The sequence below is a fragment of the Caretta caretta genome, chromosome 6 (genome assembly GCF_965140235.1).
Source record: "Caretta caretta isolate rCarCar2 chromosome 6, rCarCar1.hap1, whole genome shotgun sequence".
NCBI lineage: Eukaryota > Metazoa > Chordata > Testudines > Cheloniidae > Caretta > Caretta caretta.
The window spans coordinates 124,583,260-124,608,430 of NC_134211.1; the positions used below are offsets into that span (position 1 = coordinate 124,583,260).

Sequence of the window (25,171 nt, forward strand, 5' to 3'; positions counted from 1 at the left end):
TGCCTCATGGTCCCACACAGCAGGGTCCAGGGTCAGGGCTGCCCTGGCACTTGGCCCCTCGCTGTGGAGCTGTCTCTGGCCAGGGGGTGCTAGGCATAAGGGTCTGCAGGGGTTGGGCACTATGGTTCTCAACCTGCGGCCTAGGTAACACATTAAGGACTGGGTATGCGATCCACAATGATAAATAGGTTGAGAACTACTGCACTTGACTATGCTCTTCTAGATATCTCATCCTATCTTGGCTTCAGTGACTGCTCTCACGCTGATCACTCCTTCAACAGATCTTCCTCATCCCCCTCCAACTTTCTGATGGTTCCCCAGGATTCCTGTCTCTTCTTCCTCTATACCGTGTCTCTGGATAATCTCACTTCAACTATCATATCTGGGGAGACAACTCACAGATTATCCACACCTCTACTCCAACCTGTCTCCTGCCCACACTAAAATCTGACCTCTCTGATCTCTAGCCATCATCTTCAACTCAACATGCCAAAAACAGAACTAACATTCCACTGCTAGCCTACCTCAATCACCGTGGAGAATACCATCATCCTATCCTTCAGGCCTGTAAACTGGATGTCATCTTTGACTTGGTCCTCTCTCTAGGTCCTCACATCCAGGCTGTCTCTAAATCTCACCAATTCCTTCCGCATAGTGTGTCCAAGACACAGCCTTCCTTACCTATCCATCCACACAGCTAAAACTCACATCCAGGCTCCCAATATCTCACTGTCCTCTGACCTTGATAAATGCAATCTTGCCTCACAAATCTGTTCAAAATGTTGCTGAAAAGACCTAGCTGATTTCTTTTTACCATTACCCCTCTCTGGGTACTACCACTGGCTTTCCTTTCTCCAGTGTATCATTCATACACCTACTTGTCTTCACTTTCACAGCCTATCGCTACCTACCTGTCATTTCATATGCTATAAAGATATCGACTCCTGCTCTGATCAGCCAATGATACCAGCCTGAATAACCCATTTGTTAAATTTTCCCCTTTGTACTTTCCCTAATGCTGCCTCATCTGAGAGAGGAGCTCCCTATAAATATCCACAAAGCTATCTCATTGTCCTCCTTCAAACTTCTACTAATATGCCTACAAATAAATAAATAGGCAAATGGTGGGCTGTGATCCCTGCCTATCATACTGACCAACATGGGCTCATCCCAGCTGTCTGTGTCCACCTATTTTCTCATCTTTTACTTAGATTGCAAGCTCTTTGGGGCAGGAATTGTTTCTTTGTTCACTGCATGTACAGCACCTAGCCCAGAAGTGTCCTGGTCCATGACTAGACTTCTTGGGGTATGTCTACATTGCAACTAACTTGACTCAGGCTGGTGGGGCTCAGACTGCAGGGCTGTAAAACTGCCATGTAGGCATTTGGGAATGAGTGGGGAGGGTCCCAGAGCCTGGGCTCCAGCCCCAGCTCATTTGACAGCCCCGCAATCTGACCCCACAAGCCAAAGTCAGCTGACACAGGCCAGCTGCGAGTGTTTAGTTGCAGCAAAGACATACGCTTTGGCACTACCCCTCAAAAGGAAATAACTACAGCAGAACCCATTTATCCAATCTAATTGGGACCAGGGCCAGATCAGAATCAAAAATCCAGATAAACTGGAGAATGGGAACGTGCGATGCTGCAGCGCCCTCTAGCAGCCACAGGAGAGATCACCCACTCTGGCTCTGGAGTCCTGGTTGTTTGGTTAGTGCGGAGAGCCAGAATATGGAGGGTCAGATAAATGGGGTTTTACTGTATTCTGCTCTTGCCACCTCATTTGAACAAATCTTGCCTATTTGCTTTCCTTCACAGCCAGGAACCAAATATGTCTACTGACCTCACTGCTGAAGAGCGGTTTGCTCTCAGTGAAGTGACCAAAACAACTTAGATATTAGCAAAACAGCAGTTAAACATTCAGTTGTATGCACCACAGATATATGGATCTTTGTAACATGCTATGTTTTAGCTTCAGCTTAATAAGATGGTTTTAGTTAGATTGTATGATATAGGAATCGGTTTCTCTACCTATTGCATTCATCCTTTCCAAACTCATTTATCAAATTTGTATATATTATAAGATGGCTGTAGAGCTATTCAATTTTTATTAAACTTTTGTCTAATTGGTTCTGAATACATTTAGACTTTCTGTAACAGCAGCATTTAACCATGCATATGGACATCTAGCCCTATTTGGAGTGGTTTCATGATGGAAATAAACTGACACCGATTTTATACCACTGACACTATAGACAAGGTAACGTTATACAAGCCTGTTTTACTATTACATTGAGATAAACATGCATGCTCTTTCATATGTAATGATCATCATTAGCTTGTTTTATCCTCTTATCAAAATACTGTTGCCTGTGCATTGTAGTCGTTTCAGTTCTGTATTCTAAACTAGTTTATTAAAAGCTCTTTCGTGGTTTTAACAAGGATAGTACTACAGTTCATTCTGTACTCGCACATAAGGCAAACTGAAATGGCATGGCTTTAGAAAATTTGTAGAACTAATCTACCAGTTGTTTCTGAGTTGGGGAGGCACAGAATAATCCAGATGGGGTAGTCAGAAGTGGCCAAAAAATGGAGTCTTAATACATACAGAAGCATCACTCTTGGGATGTTTGTAAAATTTACCTAAAAGTTGAAGTAAAATACAAGCACTATGGAAAACATTTCCCTACACACATCAAAAGTGGAATGAAAAAATCCACACTGATGCAACGTGCTGGACTGCGTGAACAAAGCACTCCTTGGCTTCTGAGCTAAAGCCATTTTATCATGCTTGAATGATTACTCAAATTAGCAGCTGCAATAATCAGTTCCCAGTATATGTGGAGGTATTAGGCAGTAGGCCAAATTCTGGCCCATTACACCTGTACAATCCACAGCAGAACAATACTTAGCCCTCTGTGTATTCCATACATCTCCCTGCCCCTCCCAAAACAGTGTAGTTTAGATGCTACACTTTTACTAGTTTATGGAGGATAGTCTCAGTTGCTATATGACAGCTAGGAAGGTGGAGTGGGGAGTGAGATGTATTTAAAAGAGTGACTAAGATCACCTAGTGGGAGGAGAGCTGTTTTTACAAACCAAAATAAATTAAGCCTCACCTGCTTGACAGTTTGTCATTTTAGAGTGAGGCCCTGATATGGTTACTCTTTAAACACTAAGTTAAGTGGTTTTTATAAAATCAAAATGCTATTTGGCTGTGTAGGTTACCTACAAACATTTAGGAGTGTGGCACTTTCAGAGAAGTATATATGACCCTTTTTGAAAAGAATTGTGCTAACCGAAATCAGGCTATAACAAATATTGTTTAGTTAATGCATTTTGAGCAATGATCATTTAAATTGTAGTTCCAATTGAATCCCTTCCCCAGGTTTCAACAGTGGAATCTTGAAACAAAAATAGTACCTTATCCTCTCCCACATGGACAGGCAACATGAAATTGTTACACACTATTAAGAGCTCATTAGATTACATTTCCTAATGTGTGTTTTAGGTACATTGTATCTGACACCAGTTTTACCAATAGAGAATTTTGTATAGATTGTTTATCAAAATACATGCCTAAATCAAACATGATCATTAATATCAGAGATTAGTAGCACTTTAAGTACCTAAAGAACTATAATGAATGCTCTTATCTAAAGAGGTAGAGAGGAGGTACATACGAAAGACTTAAACAGGTTTTATTCAACTGTTTAAAGGAAAATGATATAAAATGCCAGGAAATGCACTGACTGTCTTAAAATTTGCTAAATTCAACCATTTGGGTATGTTTATAAATTCACACAGTAATTGTTATGAGAACACACCTCACTCCTTAACCTGGGCTGCAATGAATGCCACATTTTCAGAACTGTACAGAACACACTTCTGTAGCCGACTTGTAACTAGCATCAATTACTTGCTTATGGTGTTATACATACACTTGTAATAAGATCATAGCCAAGAGGTACATTATTTCTGTTCTTCTATACATTAATCCAATATCTCCTGTGCAGTCGATCATTAACTATGTGGTTAATTTAAACAGGTTTGTAGTCCAGCTTAGACTCCAGCTTCTTAGAATCAGCTACTTTTCTAACAGCTTTCATGAAGTCTTCCTGAACTACGAAGTCATGATCAGCACGAATTGCAAACATACCTGTGAAGAACAATTTGAGAAACTGCTAGATATTTACAGAATTAGTGATACTAGCAGCAATAATATAGATCTGGGACATTCCATTAAGTCTATCACTTTGTAATTAAAACATTGAAAGGATCAAAGTTAAAAGTTACATACTCCATATGGTGACAGCTTTTAGAGTGGTAGCGGTGTTAGTCTAGATCAGCAAAAACAACGAGGAGTCCTTGTGGCACCTTAGCCACAAAACCCACTTCATTGGGTTTTAGCCCACGAAAGCTTATTCCCAAATAAATTTATTAGTCTCTAAGGTGCCACAAAGACTCCTTGTTGTTTATACTCCATAGGGAGATTCAGTGAGTAACTTTAATCAGTTTTCTATTCTTTTCATGCACCACAGACATGTTTGGAAGCAGAGTAATTATTCTGGAATAAAGTCACTTTTATTCAGGCAAGGAGCATCCACACAGGGCTGTTGTATCAGCTTAGCTATAGAGGTATAATTATTCCATTACAGCTATACCAGTTACCTTCCCAGTGTAGACAAGCCCTGACAATATTTTCTCAAGTAGAGTAAGGCAGGAATATATAAGACTCATTTTCTGTACTACTTAAATAATGGTATAAGCCATAAAGAAATATTTGTAAAAAGCAAATTTTTGTCCAAGTTGGGTAGACATGTTTCACCCAGTTTCAGGGAACTTCATTTTACTATTTCTCCCCACACTTACGGTGTACAGGCATATATATAGATCCTTTCCAGTGTGCATTTGACCACAATGCCAGTGTTTCAAGAGATTCATTTTTATAGCACTTTGAAACTTACCAGTGAAACTCACTATTATGTTAACCTAAGTTTCCAGCCACTGATGTAAAAAACGTAAATGCTAGCTGATCCTCAAGAATGGGTACCTCATTCTAGGGTATTTAAAACAATGAAATGTTTATGAACCTCATGTTCATCTATCATACTAAGAACAGATCAGAGAAACCAGTAGTGAGTATTTAATGTTTATAGCAAGATTCAGCACATCAAAATTAAGAACTCAGCAAACGAATACAAGTGAGTGAGGAGCCTCTTACCGGCTTCAGTACAGACATTTCTCAGATCCGCTCCATTAAAGCCATCTGAAAGCTTCACAATTGCTTCATAATCTAGTAACAAAACAAGAATGCCAGTTAACTAGAAGTACAAAGTAGTTTGTACCATTGCAGTGCAGCATCAGCTATAAAAAGACCCCTGAATATTCTACTTTCATTCTCAGTGCAAGTGAAAACGTTAGCTACCTTGATGATTGTATTTACCAGCTGTTATTCCCCCATTAACATATAAATCTAGATAAAATAAACCCAGATTATATTTAAAAATTACTAATTTGAAAATACATACACCAGAATTAAATAAAAAAAGATGTTAAATCAATGTTATAGTTGAGATTTAGATGCATCTGAATAAAAACAATTTCAACATTTATTATTCCCACAATAACCATAACTTGGCCCCCTAGCACAATGGGTTTTAAAAAAAAAGTGTTAAAAGCTCTATCATTACACATCCACAAAGTGTGTAGCTGGGTTACAGTTTCTAGGGGATAAGTTCACAAGTTCTGTGCATTTCAGATTTCCAGCAAATTTTTGACCGCATATTTAATTTTGAGTTGGGGGTACAAAATACTGTGTGTCTGAATTAGCAAATCCATTTTTTCCATAACTTTTAAATTCAAATATCTTAAACCACAAATCTGATTTTTACCAAAAACTTTTCAAAATAGTTTCCCTTTTCATTATGGCCACCACAAGACACACTAGCTGAAAGGTTATTTTTATTTTATGTTAAGAATCTGAAAACTTAGAACTAATATGGCCATCTGAGCCGTAGCTATCATTACTGTAATTAAGTGGCATTCTAGTGTAACAAATCTACAGACATTTGTAAGATCACAAAAATGGAAACAGTTTGCAGATTACTTATCTTCAAGCCAAGGCTTACTTACAGCCAAGGCTTGAGAAGTCTGACACCCACTGACCAGACACTGAAACAAAAAACAGGTGTCCCTCACAGTGGGTCCAAGAACTAGACAGAACTGGTAAAGAGCTTAGTACTGCTCAGGCTCCTATCTGGTTTCTTGAAAAGGGTATGCTGTGGTTCCTTTCAGGGTGCTATCTGGATTTAACTTCACAGTTCTCTTTTGTATCAGCTTTAGGTAGTAGGTGTCAAACTGAGCTCCTCTCTCTTCTTCCTGTGAAGGAGGAGACTCTTCTTCTTCCCATCTCACATCTCTTGGAAACAACAGGCAGGGAAAACGCCCTCCATCAGCAGTGAAGAGGTGTGCTATTCTCAGTCTCTCTTCTTTCCTGTTTTCATTTCCTCTTCTCTACCCCACCCCCAAGTTCCTGATAACTTCACAGTGTCTCAGCTGCTTCTCACAGATTTCCTCAAGGCAATCTCAGGGGGAAGCCAACAAGATTCTGGTAGGCCTGCAGTCACGTAACTCACCAGAATCTTGTCAGTTTCAGTGTACAGCTGCCTCTCCCACCAATGTCCCAGATGAAATTTGCCCTACTCCTTAATGGCAAGTGCATTCTTTTCCAAAGTACAGTTACAGCACAACCTAACAGCAATATTACTGCAATTAAAAAGATTTCCATGTAAAACCAACTTTTCAGTTGCTCATAACTTTCAAAGTTTTCCTTTTGGACAGAAGTACCCTTGTTTGTTCTCAGACCCATATATGGTTCTAAGATTTAATTTTTTTTGACAAATGGGAATGTTTGCTTACAGCAAGGTGTTCCATTATACAATGGAAAGAGTCCAACCTGACATAAATCAGACAGTTTCTCTGATTTGTAGCCAAATTTAGGAGGGTTACTATATCCCTAACCCTCAGATTTTTACAAAGTGAGGTTCAGCAATGGTTCAATATGGATCTATTTAAAAAATACTGAGGAACATTTTTGGGAAGGTGGGTGTTACGGTAACCAGTAACCAATTCACCTTCCCCTCACTTTTACACTTGGGAGAAATATTTAAGCAGCTCACGTACTTACCTATTTCACCATGTTTAGTGATAGGACCTGCATGAATCTTCAATATATCTAATCTGGCTTGTTCATTTGGTAAATCAATATCTAAAAAGAGAGGGTTGTTGTTTTTTTTAATTAAAATGGGTGAACAAAGGGTAATGTACAGAATTATACACACGCTTAAGAATAAAGATGTCAACTCACGGATTTTTCTATCCAGTCTTCCAGGACGCAGCAATGCAGGATCTAAAGTGTCTGGTCTATTTGTAGCCATGATCATTTTAACTCTGTGCAGAGTGTCAAATCCATCCATTTGATTCAATAACTAGAGGAAATGGATTTTTTTTTTAAAACAAGGAATTTTTTTTTTAACTTAACTTGTTCATAAATCTAATAGCTCACACCATTTTCCACACACTTCATTTTCATTAGTGATCATTACAGAAAAAGTATTGGTGGAAACAATAGTCCTAAAGCAATGCTACCCGATTCTTAACTGTAATGATCCAAGAATACCACAGCTCCCCACATATTCCATAAAGGAAAGTTAAAAAAAAAAAAGATAAAAAGTCAGAACAAAACAGCTCAAAGATGGAAAATTGCAACATTCTAGTCACCTTGCATTCTCTCTTTTTCCCTCCAAATACTAAAAGCCAGTGATTGGCAGTTATACTTTCAATATATTGCATTAAGGATGATTCACACAAATTGTGTTTGCAGAACAGCCCCTAGAACATTCAATCACCCCTGAAGACATTTCATTAGATATATCCAGTTCTGCTATGGAAAACTCAAACCTCTATCCTTTGTGATTATTTTATACTACAAGTGAGGTAGATATTTGCTTAATATGCATTCCTTTTAGGCTGGGAAAACTGATAAACCAGACCAGTGGGATCACACACACTAATCAGACCTAGAATTCTTACAGAGGATTGTGTTGCTGATTGAGGGTTTTTTTAAAAAATTCTCTTTAACATGACTGATTGTTCCATTTCCAATTACCTTAGTTCACCATTGTATTTAATAACCCAAATTGATGACAATGTGTTTTTAACTTTAGATGTTAGATATTTTTTGAACAGAAAGCCTCTATCCTGCAGAGAGGTTCTGCAGGGAGGTTTTTCCCTTGAAAGAGTTAATGCCCTCCAACATCTAAACAAGATGCGTTAAGTGTTGGTGTAGTCAGTTCTTGTGGACGAAGCGCAGAAGCCTGAGCTCAAGTCTTTGCAGATAAAGGCTCTCAAATCACTTTTGAAATTAATTACATACAAATACGTGGCTTATGCATTTTGGATCTCAAACTGTTTTAACTGCTTTTTTTTTTTAAGTGAAGTATCTCAGTTCACTTTTAACACAACACTAGTGCAGCAACAGTTCTAACAATCTGAATATATGGATTTGCACATCTATTTTTCGCTTTACTATAAAAGATTACGTATTAGCCATTTACCTCCATTAGGGTTCTCTGAATTTCTCTATCAGCTGAAGTTCCCTCAGAGAAACGACGGCCACCTATAATATATATTAAATTTGAAAGTTACCTGTACGTTTTTTTTAAGGATCAAAATGGTTTCTGAGCTAAATAAATGTTAAAGTACTAAAAATCATATTATGTATTAGGTAAAGTTAAATGCATGTTTAGGAGTGTATCTTGATCCAGGCCAAATGCAATATCTGATTTTAAGTTAGCTGTAATGGGCTCCAGAAGCAAGTTGAAAGGAGAGGTATCCTCTACCCTGTTCATTCCGCACAAAAAGGTTCCCTGACAATCAACTTTGTATTAATTCTTTTTAAGAAGAGAGAGACTATTACTTCAGAGCTGGCTTAAATAATCACAAGAGACTTTAGCCATCGTACAGTCCATTAGCCTTACCAATAGCATCTATTTCATCCATGAAAATGATACATGGCTGATGATCTCTGGCATAGTTGAACATTTCTCTGATCAACCGAGCGCTTTCACCAATGTACTTGTCTACAATAGAACTAGACACGACCTGTTGAAAATGAACGGGTAACATGAGCAAACAGACTGAAGTACAACCAGAGGGACTGTCACTATTTGAAAAGAATGCTGTTATTTTTACCTTTAAGAAATTGCAGTCCAGTTGGCTTGCAACAGCTCTGGCTAGTAGTGTTTTCCCAGTACCTGGACAGACAGAGACTGAAGTTGTTCAACTTGTAGACCAATCGGTAAAGTTACAGACTGAAATATATTTCAAGGGTACAGAAGTATAACAGAATACAGCAACAGGTTTCCACGGGGGCAGCTCAGCACTAATTACATTGTAAGGCAGAGGCCCCCAAACTGTGGGACGGACGAATGTTTGGGGGTGCGCAGCTGGAGCCCAGGCCAGCCCCCCAGGGAGGGAGCGCCACCCAGCTCTGTCCCTGTTCCCCAGCTGCTGGCCCCACCCCCAGCTGTTGCCGCCTTGTCCCTGTCCGCACCCCCCACTCTCAGAGCTGCATCCCCACTCCCGGCTCCAGGGGGGGCACGGATATGGTAAGGGGGGGATGCAAGGTAAAAAGTTTTGAGACCACTGTTGTAAGGAGAACTGAAATTCAGATGCCTAGATGATAGGTTTTTGGACACGAAGTCTCATTCTGCCTTAATTATGGACAGAACTCAAAACTGGAAATGAAAGGCATCTACAGACGTGTACTCACCTGGTGGGCCATACAGCAAGCAGCCTTTTGGAGGTATAATTCCCACACGCTGAAATAATTCTGGATTTGTAAGTGGTAACTCTATTACCTGAGAAAAGAGGCAGGTAAGTAGTGTTTTGTTTTAAAGAGATCCTTGACTATATTACTCTATGCTTAGATGCTATGGTATATACATTTATGGTACAACATATAGGTATGGATTTCCCCATAACTTCTTCATTCTTTTCACTACTAATCCCAGCAAGCACAATCTCTTTATACAGAATCAGAAAGAGTTAGCTATAGAAATGCTGTCAGGGAAATTTTCTTCACCTGTTTTATGGATTAAATCTGAGGATCTGCACAACTCTGCTCTTATTCCAATCTCTCCAACATCTTGTCTAAACCTTCTTGTAACTTACTCCTTTGGACAAAGTTCCGCCCCCAGTCATACACATGAATATCCACAGTAACCCATTTCAATAGTTACTCCAGTCCAAAGACTAGAATTTGGCCCTTTGTCGTTCTCTTCCACTGTGCTTTGCACTTTTACTTTGACACCCCCTCAACTTGGAAGCATCCTTCAAACCCATCTATTTTAGTATAGCCTCCCAATGTTAATCTCATTTGCATCTCCACACCCTCTTGTACCCGAACTGTTGATGTGCACATTATATTCCTCCGAGCCAGATTACCTGCAATCTGGTATAGGCCCCTGTTCTTTCAGAGCCTATGTTACGCACTATGTACATTTATGGAGATCAAAAAGTATTTTTAAATAGTGTCCCTAAAAGCTCTCCTTCCTACATGAAGTTAATAAGGTGCAAATAATGCTATTCTTTAATACCCGGTCTCATGATTGTTTAAGATAAAAAAACATGATATAACATGGTTATCTACATGCTTATGACACAGAAAGGAAAACCCTCCCCTATCAGTATAAAACCCTTTCCTGAACATCTTTAAATAGCATGTGTTAGACTTTTTAGACCTTTCAATCCACCCGGCACAACACAGAAATACATACTGAATAGAGGTAATTAAACATTCAGTACCTCTCTTAGCTCCCTGATTTGTTCCGATAACCCTCCAATCTCAGAATAAGAAACATTCCCAGGATCTTCATGAGACATATTGTAAACTAATGGATCCACTTCCCTTGGCAAGTATCTGTAGCATTTGAGTATTAATAAAACAGATGTTATCTTTTCATTCTGCACACACTGTATACTCATCAGTCATATAATAAATCTTAGTGCTGGCTGGCAAACGCTTGTTTCCCCTGTGAAAAATTGACAAAAAAAATTTCCCTCAAAATTTTGTAATAAACATTTTTTCATCTTTGCAGTAAAACTTTTCAAAGATGAAACATTTTTTGGGGAGGGAGGGATTCACCAACATGCCCCCAACTGACAAAAAACAGACCTTTCCCACAGAAGTTTGTTTTGATTAAAAAGTAATTTCAAACAAAAAACATTTTGATCCGCTCTAATAAAGCTGTAAGACCACCCTGAAAGTATTTGCCCATATAATGTATATATATGTATTTAGAAGAATTTGTAAAGCACTACAAGATTTATTATTCATACCTAATATCTGCAACATATTTAGACCAACTCTATCCTTCACATAAAGGGAAAAAATTTTTTTGGTGGCAAAAGCTTACCTCATAATAGTTAGTGTGGTCATGTCCAGAGCAACTCTTGTCCCAGGCTTCAGCTTACTTTTGTCAAGCTAGTTTCACAAGAGATTTTCCTATTAGAAATTGACTCAAAACAGCAAAGTGATGGAATTCTATATTTCTACAGTAATTGTTCTTGTTTGGTATGACAGAAAAAGCATTTAGTCTCAACAAGGATTCAGATGGTGACCTTCCCCTTCTTCTTCAGACACAAGTGAAGAGAGCTGATCAAGGGGAATCTAGTGGTTTCCACTACCCCTGCAATTCGGGCAGGCAGTTTTGCTGACCACGTCTTCCTACAACAGGGGTGGGCAAACTTTTTGGCCCAAGGGCCACATCAGGGAATATAAAATTGTATGGCGGGCCATGAATGCTCACAAAATTGGGGTTGGGGTGTGGGAGGGGGTGAGGGCTCTGGGGTGGGGCTGGGAATGAGGAGTTTGGGGTGTAGGAGGGTGCTCTGGGCTGGGACCGAGGGGTTTGGAGGGTGGGAGGGGGCTCATGGCTGGGGCAGGGGGAAGAGGCTCAGGGATGCAGGCTCTGAGCAGCGCTTACCTCAAGCAGCGGGCATGTCCCTTCTCTGGCTCCTACACGGAGGCGCAGATAGGCAGTTCTGCATGCTGCCCCATCCACAGGCAACGCCTCTGCAGCTCCCATTAGAGTGCAGAGGAGCTGGAGCAGGGCCATGCCGCAGCTTCTGGGAGCTACGTGGTGCGGCCCCTGACCCAGTGCCCTGGCCAAAGCAGGACTGAGCCGTGTGGTGCGGCCTGCGACCATGCGGCCTGCGACCCAGCACCCTGGCTGGAGTGCCGAAGTGGCCCCTGAACCAGCGCCCCGGTCAGAGTGCCGGTGAGGGGCCGAGCTGTGTGGTGCAGCCCCAACTCCATGCTCCAGGGGGAGCTTGTGGGCCATAATTTGCCCACCCCGTCCTTCACTCTGCTTCCTGTTGCTCGACCATTCCTGACCTATGATGGTACTTTACCTCTCACACAAGATCAACTTGCAACGTAATTACAAATTTTACAAAAAAGGACAAATTAAAGCATTATATCCTGCCTTAATCAGAACCCTGCCACTCTCCATACCAGGCAGACCCACTTGCACCAAGTGAATTAGCACTCATCGGCACCTGTACCTTACACAAGGAAATTATTTCCCTTAATATTTCATCGTTTTGGGAACAGTGATTGGTAAATATATGTTGATTGTTTGGCATCATGCTTAGCCTCTGGGCATTTTACAAGAAGTTTTTTTATTCAAGAGTTACAACTTTTATTATCCAGACAATAGCTAGCACATCAACCCCTCCATGCCCAAATAAGGTATATTTATTGTCATAGGCCCTTAGAAAATGAATTGTTCATCCTGCTGCACTATTTACAAGAAGCGGGCCTGTGCTGTATAGAACTGTATAGGGAATGATAGTTAAAAACTATGCAGTTACTTTAGTGTTTTGATTTTTTTTTTTTTTTAAATTGCAGTGATCCAAACAGGCCATTCCCAGATGTATTTTTGTACAAATCTAGCCGCAGTGTTTGTCAAGATATATGAAAAACAATCACGAACACTTGTGTCTACCTACGCAGATGATAATAAATGTAGGTGATTATAGTTTTGAAGTTTTCCAGAACTGAGAAGCCAAAGCATATCTATGCAGCAAAATTTACAGAGTTACGGGACTATGTCTATTGCACTGTTAACACTCTTATGACACTTATACCACAACCCTGAGTTTTGCCAGGTAGATGGGCACGTAGAGAAATTCCACAAGGATGATAGGCAGACTCTTTGATCTATTCTTTACGCTCTGTAATTAGGTGTTTTCCCAATAAGTGCTCCAATACCTCTTCGTTCCCCCAAACACCATTAGAAGCCCAGCACTTATATGCACCACATGACAAACAGCATGAGCACGTAGCAGAGATTAAAAAAAAAATTGGTAAAGCAGCATTTGAATGTCAAGGTCTAGGCAGTCTTTTTAAACAAGTCTGTAAGTTGTAAATCTGTCTAGGTAAAAAGAATTTACATCATCCAAATGGATACTTCAATTTACTTTACCATTTATAGATTTGTTAATGTTTTTATTAAACCACAGTCTACAAGACTGTTCAGCTTAAACTTTGTACATGACAAGTTGAAGAACCCAGAGAATATATCGGTATTGTAGAACACTTGCAACTTTAATCAGTCTATCAAATAGTTTGTACTTAAAAAAAAAAAGTTAATATCTATAATGAGGTTTGGTTTCTTTCCTTTCTAGTGGAGATCGACTCAGATACTAATATTAAGGTCACATTGTTTCCTTTACAGAAAAAGCATCTTTCTTCTGGTTTAGATTTTTCTAAATATGGGAGAATATGTTCTGATGATATGTCAGAAGTCTCAATAATGGCTGCCTCCTTCCAAGAATATTAAAAACATTATATTAGACAGCATATTTTATATATTCAGAAGTTATTGGCAGACTTGATTAAAAAAGTCTAAAGTGTAATATTGTTTATACCTTCTTGAAAACCTGACTTTTCACCTCTACCAATTTTGTCATTCTCTATTTAGAAGATCATTTGAAACTAGAAATTTAAGGGTATTTCTCTTCACTTGCTGTTTTCTACATAAATAAAGTATGTACCAACATCACCAAGTAGGCAGGAGGAATAGCTCAGTGGTTTGAGCATTGGCCTGCTAAACCCAGGGTTGTGAGTTCAATCCTTGAGGGGGCCATTTAGGGATCTGGGGCAAAAATTGGGGATTGGCCCTGCTTTGAGCAGGGGGTTAGACTAGATGCCCTCCTGAGGTCCCTTCCAATCCTGATATTCTATGTACAGTTGTGCTAACTAGGGATTAATTTGTGCTCCTTCTGCTGATTCTACAATTGCAGAACATTTTCAGTGAACAGGCCCTACATAAAAAATGGCTTAAAAGACATCTTGGAAAGTAGATTTAAAACAAAAAACCCAACATTGGATGGCTATTCCCTGCTAAACATAAAAAATGGACTACATTTTCAGTCCATGAGGCTGGGTAGTCACAGCAATAGCACTGCTGTAAAAAAAAAAATCAACCCCTATGAGGGAAGTAGCTCCCAGCATTGGTACACTGTCTACACACTGCCACTTTACAGCACTGAAACTTGCTCAGGGGTGTGAAAACACCTTCCCCCCCCGCCCCCACCCGAGCGCTGCAAGAAAGTTGCAGAGCTGTAAAGTGTCAGTGTAAACAAGGCCTTACTGTTCTTTTTCTAATGCCAGCTGCCTAAAATGTCGTATCATTGGCTATGGCAATAGCACCATCCCTCATTCATTTTCATTTTGATAGAAGTAGATGAGGTAGCAGGAAAAAGGTGGAGAATGACACTAGAGAAAGACAACCATTTCCTGCAGTAACCCTCTGAAATCAGCATCTCACACTTTTATACAAAAATCCCAAGAGTAACTTGCAGTTTATTCCTGCTGGCAAGGCTGGTAGAGGGATTATTTTGTGTGAAATATACTGAGATCTCATGAGCAATGAACCACCTTATAAAATCTAGGCAGACAGACACCAGACCCTTGGACAGAAAGCACAAAGGTTCTGCAAGGTCATTTAGAGAGAAAGCTAGTCATGTCCTGTAGTAGAGTTGTAGCTGCTTTTTGATGGTCACAAAAAGTAGTCAGTGGGGTGGATTGTGAGGATACCAAGGGGAAAAAGAGTTTCATGAAGTTAGGCCTAATGCACCAGACTATGAATTCAGTTTTCAACTAGGATGGAGATGGGAAAGTCACAAAGGAAGCCAAAGGGAGGTTATGCAGACCCTGTGGTCAACAATGAAGGTGAAACCTTTCCAAACACTCCAAGCTTCTAAGACCTTATCTGGAATACTGTGGACAATTCTGCTCATCCACATTCAAGAAAGATGAATTCAAACTGGAACAAGTACAGAGAAGTCCTACGAGGAGGATAAGGGGACTGGAGAGTCTGTCTTACGGGAGGAGACTAAAAGAGCTTGGCTAGTAGAGCTTGGCAAAACAAAGGCTGAGAGGAACAAGGATTGCTCTTTCTAAACACAGCAAATGGGTAAACACCAGGGAGGGAGAAGAGCTATTTAAGATAAAGGACAACTTTGGCAGAAAAACAAATGGGGATAAACTGGCCATGAGTAGATTTAATATAGAAATTAGAAGGTTTCTAAACATTTAAGGAATGAGGTTCTGGAATAGACTTAATAGCTTATACTTAACTTTATAAGAAGGATCAAGCTGAAAAACTAAAAAAACCCAGAAAACACGTAACATCTTGGACTGTGGGCGCTTCGCTTTATTATTCCCAAGAATCCATTCCAGCATTCCTCGCATATCACTACCTATCACCAGGGTGCAGAGAGCACCATATCTATATGTTGTTAGCCAAGCGCAGCTTAAAAAGTGAAGTACGAACTTGCTAACTTTAAAAGTGAAACAAGAAAAATGACTATAATACTTAATATTAGACAAGCTATTTAAAAATATCCAAGCAAAGAGAGTTACCTGACGACGACAGCCAACCACATATCTTGGTCCATTTGTAGCTTTCACAATGACTAGAGAGAGAAAATGACAGAGAAAATAAGATCATACTCTTTTTAACCCCCCTAATCGCTAGTGCGAAATAAGTAGCAATTATACAGTATTTTCAGAGTGATGTCTACTTAGTAATGCTCTATTTCATTCTTTTAAGAAAATCATAATTTAATTGGCTTATTTTAAAAACCAGAGGTTTCAAAAAAGTAAAAAAAATCACCTAGGGAACTTACATTTCTCTTCTGTTAACTGTTTAAGCACCTCACCAACAATCTATGAAAAAAATGGAAACAAGTATTAGCTACATCTATGCATAAAAGTGGCAATTTCCACTTTTATGCATCAGATGAAGTGAGCTGTAGCTCACGAAAGCTTATGCTCAAATAAATTGGTTAGTCTCCAAGGTGCCACAAGTACTCCTTTTCTTTTTGCCAATACAGACTAACACGGCTGCTACTCTGAAAGCTACATCTATGAAGTTGTATTAGTATATAGAATAGTTAACATAAATTCACAGCTCCATCCCTGCTCCTTTTCCTGCTCCATAGGAGAAGCTTACAATTCTATTTCTTTCTCATTGCCCCATACACCAGGAACTGTTAAAAATACACCTACTCTGTGTACTTACCACCTGTAAAGACCACCCCATGGCACACATTTGCTCTGATGGTATCATATCCCATTTTAATTTTAAATCAATTTTAAATCCATCTGTGGTAATAACTTGCTAAGCACAGCTCATCTACCCCACGGGGCCACACACAGTTGTGACGTTACGTATATTGCATACCTGCCCAACACTTTGCAAAGCCTTGAGGTCATTTTCAGATTTTTCATACTGCTTGGTAAGCTCTTTCAGTTGTTCTCTTACTAAAAAAGAAAAGAAAGGGATTTGCTACGCCTTTAATCCACTAGAAACCAAGTGCAAGGGCTGGCCACTTTGCAGAGCAGATATAACGGCATTTAACAGTTTCTGGGTAAAGTCAATACAGGAGAATCGGCAATTAGCTATCCTTGCTAGTAGCAGTAACTATCCCAGAACAGATACCCAGACATTAACTCTGGCTTGCAGACCAGGTATCCTGGGTTAAGCCCGGCACAAAATCTAGGAGAATGCTAATGGGAGAAGCAAGGGTCTTTAATCGCTTGTCAATAGGCATATATCCCTGCCCCTGGGTGAACAGTGTTAGCTCCGCTGGTCCTACCCACTCCCTGCCTAATAACCAGTGGGGAGGGGGGCGGCCAGAACACTTGGACCCGGACATGTCCCCCCAGGATGGGCGGGGATTAACCCTCCCCTGACTGGATCAGGGCCAGAGCCCCCAGCCCAGCCCCTGCGGACACCCAGGGGCAGCAACCCAGGAGCCCCCCCACCGGGTAAAGAGCTTCCCCCTTGGGAACCGCTCCCCGCTCCCCCCTCCAGAGGGCCCGGGCCGCTCCCCTCCCTTTCCCCTCGCCCGCTCCGCTTCCCTCCCACAGGGGGCCCGGGCCGCTCCCCGTCCCTGGCGGCCCCGGCCCCCGACCCAGCGCTGTGGCCGGGCGGCGGCTCCCGGCTCCGCCCTCCCCCGGCCGGGCGGCGCGCGCGGCGCTCACACTCCTTGAGGCGCCCGTCGATCTCCTTGTGCTCCAGCAGCTTCTTGCGGTAATCCTGCAGCGCCTTGTCTCTCGGGTCCGCCATGATGAGCAGGCGCCGCTCATAGGGAATGCCGGGAAGGGCCATGGCCGCCGGGGGCAGGGCCGCGCGCCGCCAGCTCCCCCCGCCCCGCGCCCGCCCGCCCGCCGCTCGGGCGGGCAGCGCCCCCTGCCGCCGCGGAGGGCAACGGCGCCTCCAGCGCTGCGCCGCGAGGCCCGCCGCCAGCCGCGCGCACCCCCGCCCCCTCCCCCAGGGTCCTAGCGCCGTCCACGCCAAGGCAGGAAAGGGAGGCAAAGCGCAGGGCTTCTGCCGGGAGGAGTGCAGGTTGTACAAATATATCTATTTTTAAAAGAACCACGCATCAGCAGTACTCACCCCAGGAGCTCCGATCCCGCCACCATCTATGCAAACTGCTAAGCTTTATGCACATGAGATGCTCGCAAGCATAAAGTTAAGCCTCGATCCTGCAAAGGTTTACACATGTGCCTAATTGTAGGAGGAACACTCTGCAAAGATCCTTTCTCAGCGTTTATCCTTCCAGAGTTTCTATGGCAGGCTGGATCCTCCCTACCACCTGTGATGGACATAACAATATCCTGGACAAACCTTACTGAATTGAGTTTAATACCTTTGAGGTCCATTGTGTTAAAAATGCAATTGTTTATGTTATTGTGAGTTTATATGTAGCTTCTCTAGGAGGAGTGGATATGCTGATGTAATTCCTCTGGTTCTCAGCCCTTTGAAGCCACCCCCCAGAGAGGATCGCAAATACTAGTTCAGACAGAATTCTCCCGGGACCAGAAACAGAAAGGAGTTTTGGAGAAATAGCCTGGTTTTAAACTGCCTCTGGGTTTTTTGTTCTGATCCAGCAAACGGACGGGACCTCTGTTCCACAGAGGGCCCCAAATCCTTACGGAAGGGTTGAAAGGACTAACACAGACGAGGAGGAGACAATCTCTCCTTAGATTGTGTGTAGGTTCTTGTATGTTTTTAATATGTTTTTTCTGTAGTGCTTTTACCGTAAGTATAAAATAGGCTTGCTTATATAACCCAAGCTGCAGCGTGTTTCAGCAGTAGTAGTGGGAACTACAAGTTGTGGACTACAAACTGTGGCATGCTGGGAGAATGTCCTGGTTCCTGCCAGGACGCACCCTCTGCCCTCCAGGTAGGAAGCTGACTGACGCTGGGAGCACCAGGCAAGCAAGCAAAGAGGAGGCTGCTGGATTGTCATCCTGTTCTGTGTTTCTTTAGAGACTAAAACCTTGTTCCTGGTGGTTTGTCTGAGTGGGTCGGGTCTGAGGTGAACTCACACTGACACACAACGCAGAGCACACAGAGGAGCCGCTGGGCCAGTTTCCCAAAGTGATGTAAAAAGCCCCAAAGCCAACTTACCCTAGCTTGGACAACCTCATACTGGGCCAGTGAACCGGGGCAGGGTTAGACTTAGAAAGAGTTGTGTGGTAACTTATAACTGTGGGCAGTTACGTTATTAGTCTCTGAAGAGCAAGCAAGTCAGCCTGCTTCTGCAGATTATCTTTTGCCAGGAATAACACAGTGAAGGCAGGGAACTGTTCAGTCTGGAAATACCCCAGGCAGGAAGGAGAGAGACATGGTGTCCTTCCAAGAAAGGTGATGACTGAGGGCTGGAAGCCTGAGCGTGGGTGCCTTTGCCAGACCAGTAAGGGTTAAATATAGGTGCAGCTACCCTGAACTGTGACAACACCACCAAATCCTGTGGATCTCCTAGGATCTACAGACACGGGCCATCTGGTTGGAGGCTCCTCTCCTGGCCAGTGGCTACAATCCTTTCCCTGCTTCCTGGCACTGAAGGCCATGATTCCCACTGGCCACAGCTGCTTCAGAAGCCATTAAAATGGCAGATGGAGCGCTGTGGACATGGTCTTAAAGTCACAAGCAACTTCCACTGCATTTGGTGGTAGGGCCATCCAGTTGTCATGCCATCCCACTGTGTTGATGCCAACCTAACGGAGCACCTTCCCATTGGAGGTGGACTGGGAGGACAATGCAAAATAGGAGGCTGATTTCCACCCCTTTTCCTCGTGGGATGGTGAAATCCAGGCATGGAGGGTCTGATTTGTGCACTGATCTTGCAAGCACAGTCTGGACCACAGAAACCAATTTATGCAAATAATATAACTTTCCAGAGTAGGGCCTGGGATGCCAGGGTCAAACCTCCAGCTGGAATTCCCAGAGACACAGAAAGACAATGAGGAGACTTCAAATACAAGAAATGTGAGCAGCAAAATGGTGAGAAAATAGACCTGTGGATCAAGCACAGGACTGTGAGTCAGAAGACCTGAGTTCTATGGCTACAGATTGTTTGTCTAACCCTTGGCAAGTTACACGGGCAAAAATGATCATACACGGGTTCCTAACTTTAGGCATCTAACTCCATATTTGGGCATTTAGACCCAGATCCTCAAAGGTATATGGGCACTTCAGGCACCTGAATACCTCGGAGGATCTGGGCCCTAGGCCCCGATCTTCCACTGCTGTCCATGTGGCCAGGCTGCTGCACTCACCACAGAGCCCCAGTGAAGTTACTGGGGTTCTGTAGGGGCATAGCAGTCCATCCACATGCTGTCAGTTACAGGAAAACGGCCTTAAATAGAAGTGGTTTGATTTTCAGATGTGTGGCATTGCACTGGAGGATGTCAATGGGAGCTGTGAGGGATCAGACCACTTTTATCTGTGTGTCTAAACATTGAGCTAGGTGACTAACTTTAGGTGCCCAGGGTTGAAAATGCAGGCCTTAATCTTCAGTGCCTTAACTTCCCTTTTCGTAATGCAAAGGCTATTTTTATTTCCCAATTTTACTGGGAAGTTGTGAGGTGCTTTGAGTCCTCAGATGGTGGATGTGGTAAAGTACATAGTATAGTTTTATAAAATAATGAACAATTAAATGAATAATCAAATGACTCAGATGTTGTAATTGCATAGTGAAGAGTCAATTGCTGCTAAACCAACAAAGACATTCTTTAACTACAGTGCACTCAGGTAGCATCAGAGTTGCACTAAGGTTTCAGTTGCAACAGCTGAGTGACCTTTGCTGAGTGACCTGAGTGACCTCATTTTGTACATTATCACATTGAACCTGCTGCTCTCCAGAGAATGATTGAGGTCAGGGTTCTGCCTGTTGATGATGCGCACAGGGAGAAATCTAGGTCATTATAAAGAAAGAATGTATTGCTTTACTTAGTAGTTTATAGATAAACAGTAAACATTTTTGACTCTTATTGGACCAGTCCACACGAAGACATGTAACAATTTTTGAAACTAGTTTCAAACAGTGAGGTGCCCACACTTGGGTTGTATCCATCCTCACCATGTTTACAATACAAACCATTGGTCCAATCCTGCAAATTCTTTATCCATGAGTTCAATAGGATGTGAGTAAACTTACATATATGTGTAAGTATTTGCAGGATCAGGGCCTAGGTTAAGCCATGATCAGAAGCCATAATATAACCTTGCTGGGTAGAAATTGTCTTGAGCATGTTTTGTGAAGCATGGTTATTTTCAACAGCATGGTTGAAGTCTTTCAGTCATGGTCATAATGCATACAGGGCCCAATCCTCAGAGATGCTGAGTGCCATCAGCTGAAGTCAGTCACATGGTTCTTGTGTGGTACGGTTGTACACTTGCATGGTTTTGCGTGTGACTGGGCTTTGTATAGTTCAGTGCATGGTGCCGCTGTACATTGGCATAATTTGTGTGCAGATGGCAGTTCAGTGCATAGTACTACTGTAGTCTGGCGTGGCTGTTCTGTAGCAAAGTTGGATGTGTGGTTGAATCACTCGCACAAGATGATGACAGAAGTGGTCTACATGACATGGTTTGGTGTATGGCTATATGCTGGTACAGTTTGGAGCACTGGTGCCCATCAGATTCCTGTGTTATTTGATGGATAGCACAGTAGTTAACAACAGTTTGGTGGATTGACATTGTCTGGTGCATGGCAGATTCCAGTGCCATTTAGTGCATTGGCATGGCTTGGTGTTGGTTTGGTTTTGGATGCCTGCCCATTCTGGCTAATAGCCATTGATGGACCTATCTTCCATTCCAGTTCTTTTTTGAACCTTGTTATGGTCTTGACCTTCACAACATCCTCTGGCAAGGAGTTCCACAGGTTGGCTGTGTGTTGTGTGAAGAAATACTTCCTTTTGTATGTTTTAAACTTTTTGCCAATTAATTTCATTTGGTTACCCCTAGATCTTGTGTTATGAGGAGTAAAGAACACTTCCTTATTTACTTTCTCCACACTAGTCATGATTTTATAGACCTCTTTCATATCTCCCCTTAGTCGTCTCTTTTCCAAGCTGAAAAGTTCCAGTTTTATTAATCTCTCCTCATATGGAAGCTGTTCCATACCCCTAATACTTTTTGTTGCCCTTCTCTGTACCTTTTCTAATTCCAATATATCTTTTTTTAGATGGGGCGACCACATCTGCACGCAGTTTTCAAGATGTGGGTGTACCATGGATTTATATAGAAGCAATATGATATTTTCTATCTTATTATCTATCCCTTTCCTAATGATTCCAAACATTCTGTTCGCTTTTTTGACTGCCGCTGCACATTGAGTGAATGTTTTCTGAGAATTATCCACAATGACTCCAAGAACTCTTTCTTGAGAGGCAACAGCTAATGTAGACCCCATCATTTTATAGTTGGGATTATGTTTTCCAATGTGTATTACTTCGCAATTGTCAACACTGAATTTCATCTGCTACTTTGTTGCCCAGTCCCCCATTTTGTGAGATCCCTTTGTAGCTCTTTGCAGCCTGCCTGGGACTTAACTTTCTTGAGTAGTTTTGTATCATCTGCAAATTTTGCCACCTCACTGTTCACCCCTTTTTCCAGATCATTTCTGAATATGTTGAATAGAACTGGTCCCAGTACAGACCTCTGGGGGACACCACTATTTACCTCTCTCCACTCTGAGAACCGACCATTTACTCCTACCCTTCGTTTCCTATCTTTTAACCAGTTACTGATCCATGAGCGGAGCTTCCCACTTGTCCCATGACAGTTTATGGTGTTGCCACGGCCTGGTGCATGGCACACTTTGGTGCATCAGCATGGCTCGGTGTTGCAACAGGTCCATGGCAGATGCCAGTGTAGCCTGGTGCATTGGCATGGCTGGGTGTTGCCATGGTTTGGTGCATGGCACTGGTGTTGCTAGGGCAGAGGTTCTCAAACTGCGGGTCGGGACCCCTCGGGGGGTTGCAAGCTGTCAGCCTCCACCCCAAACCCTGCTTTGCCTCCAACATTTATAATGGTGTTAAATATATAAAAAAGTGTTTTTAATTTGGGGTAGGGGGTCGCATTCAGAGGGGCTTGCAATGTGAAAGGGGTCACCAGCAGGGCCAGCTTGGAACGCGGGGACCTGGAGCCCGGCCCTGGTCACCAGCAAAAAAGGTTGAGAACCACTGTGCTAGGGCCTGATGCACTGGCAAATACGAGTGTAGCCAGGTACATTGGCATGTCTGGGTGTTGCAATGGTTGGGTGCATGGCACACGTTGGTGCACTGGCCCGGCTGGGTGTTGCCAGGGCCTGGTGCATGGCACACTGGGTTCACTGGCCCGGCTGGGCCTCACCAGGGCTGCGTGCATGGCACACTGGGTGCAGAGGCCCGGCTGGGTGTTGCCAGGGCCGGGTGCATGGCACACTGGGTGCGCTGGCCCGGCTGGGTGTTGCCAGGGCCGGGTGCATGGCACACTGGGTGCAGAGGCCCGGCCGGGCGTTGCCAGGGCCGGGTGCATGGCACACTGGGTGCAGAGGCCCGGCCGGGTGTTGCCAGGGCCGGGTGCATGGCACACTGGGTGCAGAGGCCCGGCTGGGCGTTGCCAGGGCCGGGTGCATGGCACACTGGGTGCAGAGGCCCGGCTGGGTGTTGCCAGGGCCGGGTGCATGGCACACTGGGTGCAGAGGCCCGGCTGGGCGTTGCCAGGGCCGGGTGCATGGCACACTGGGTGCACTGGCCCGGCTGGGCGTTGCCAGGGCCGGGTGCATGGCACACTGGGTGCGCTGGCCCGGCTGGGCGTTGCCAGGGCCGGGTGCATGGCACACTGGGTGCAGAGGCCCGGCCGGGCGTTGCCAGGGCCGGGTGCATGGCACACTGGGTGCAGAGGCCCGGCTGGGCGTTGCCAGGGCCGGGTGCATGGCACACTGGGTGCAGAGGCCCGGCTGGGCGTTGCCAGGGCCGGGTGCATGGCACACTGGGTGCGCTGGCCCGGCTGGGCGTTGCCAGGGCCGGGTGCATGGCACACTGGGTGCGCTGGCCCGGCCGGGCGTTGCCAGGGCCGGGTGCATGGCACACTGGGTGCGCTGGCCCGGCCGGGCGTTGCCAGGGCCGGGTGCATGGCACACTGGGTGCGCTGGCCCGGCTGGGTGTTGCCAGGGCCGGGTGCATGGCACACTGGGTGCAGAGGCCCGGCTGGGTGTTGCCAGGGCCGGGTGCATGGCACACTGGGTGCACTGGCCCGGCTGGGTGTTGCCAGGGCTGGGTGCATGGCACACTGGGTGCGCTGGCCCGGCCGGGCGTTGCCAGGGCCGGGTGCATGGCACACTGGGTGCGCTGGCCCGGCTGGGTGTTGCCAGGGCCGGGTGCATGGCACACTGGGTGCAGAGGCCCGGCCGGGCGTTGCCAGGGCCGGGTGCATGGCACACTGGGTGCGCTGGCCCGGCTGGGAGTTGCCAGGGCCGGGTGCATGGCACACTGGGTGCAGAGGCCCGGCCGGGCGTTGCCAGGGCCGGGTGCATGGCACACTGGGTGCAGAGGCCCGGCCGGGCGTTGCCAGGGCCGGGTGCATGGCACACTGGGTGCAGAGGCCCGGCCGGGCGTTGCCAGGGCCGGGTGCATGGCACACTGGGTGCAGAGGCCCGGCTGGGCGTTGCCAGGGCCGGGTGCATGGCACACTGGGTGCAGAGGCCCGGCCGGGCGTTGCCAGGGCCGGGTGCATGGCACACTGGGTGCAGAGGCCCGGCTGGGTGTTGCCAGGGCCGGGTGCATGGCACACTGGGTGCGCTGGCCCGGCTGGGTGTTGCCAGGGCCGGGTGCATGGCACACTGGGTGCGCTGGCCCGGCCGGGCGTTGCCAGGGCCGGGTGCATGGCACACTGGGTGCGCTGGCCCGGCTGGGTGTTGCCAGGGCCGGGTGCATGGCACACTGGGTGCAGAGGCCCGGCCGGGCGTTGCCAGGGCCGGGTGCATGGCACACTGGGTGCAGAGGCCCGGCTGGGCGTTGCCAGGGCCGGGTGCATGGCACACTGGGTGCAGAGGCCCGGCCGGGCGTTGCCAGGGCCGGGTGCATGGCACACTGGGTGCAGAGGCCCGGCCGGGCGTTGCCAGGGCTGGGTGCATGGCACACTGGGTGCAGAGGCCCGGCTGGGCGTTGCCAGGGCCGGGTGCATGGCACACTGGGTGCGCTGGCCCGGCTGGGTGTTGCCAGGGCCGGGTGCATGGCACACTGGGTGCAGAGGCCCGGC

General features: G+C 44.7%; 1 protein-coding gene across 1 annotated transcript; it reads right to left on the bottom strand.

Moving 5' to 3' along the window:
- Positions 1-2,257: 2,257 nt before the first annotated feature.
- Positions 2,258-17,778, bottom strand: PSMC6 (proteasome 26S subunit, ATPase 6). The gene is made up of 14 exons (XM_048854089.2): positions 17,620-17,778; positions 16,817-16,896; positions 16,260-16,299; positions 15,994-16,046; positions 11,477-11,544; positions 10,866-10,980; positions 9,832-9,919; positions 9,252-9,313; positions 9,038-9,161; positions 8,615-8,676; positions 7,366-7,486; positions 7,186-7,266; positions 5,221-5,292; positions 2,258-4,155 (listed from the first exon to the last, which is right to left on the bottom strand). Exons 1-14 carry the CDS (start codon positions 17,744-17,746, stop codon positions 4,037-4,039), a joined length of 1,212 nt encoding a protein of 403 aa, XP_048710046.1. The 5' UTR covers positions 17,747-17,778; the 3' UTR covers positions 2,258-4,036.
- Between the last annotated feature and the right edge of the window lie 7,393 nt (positions 17,779-25,171).

Coding starts and splice junctions, on each gene's coding strand:
- PSMC6 (XM_048854089.2), bottom strand. CDS start 17,746: ATGGCCCTTCCCGGCATTCCCTATGAGCGGCGCCTGCTCATCATGGCG. Junction 9,314..9,831: donor CTTGCTGTATGGCCCACCAG/GTGAGTACACGT, acceptor CTGTCTGTCCAG/GTACTGGGAAAACACTACTA. Junction 7,267..7,365: donor AAGACTGGATAGAAAAATCC/GTGAGTTGACAT, acceptor CTCTCTTTTTAG/ATATTGATTTACCAAATGAA.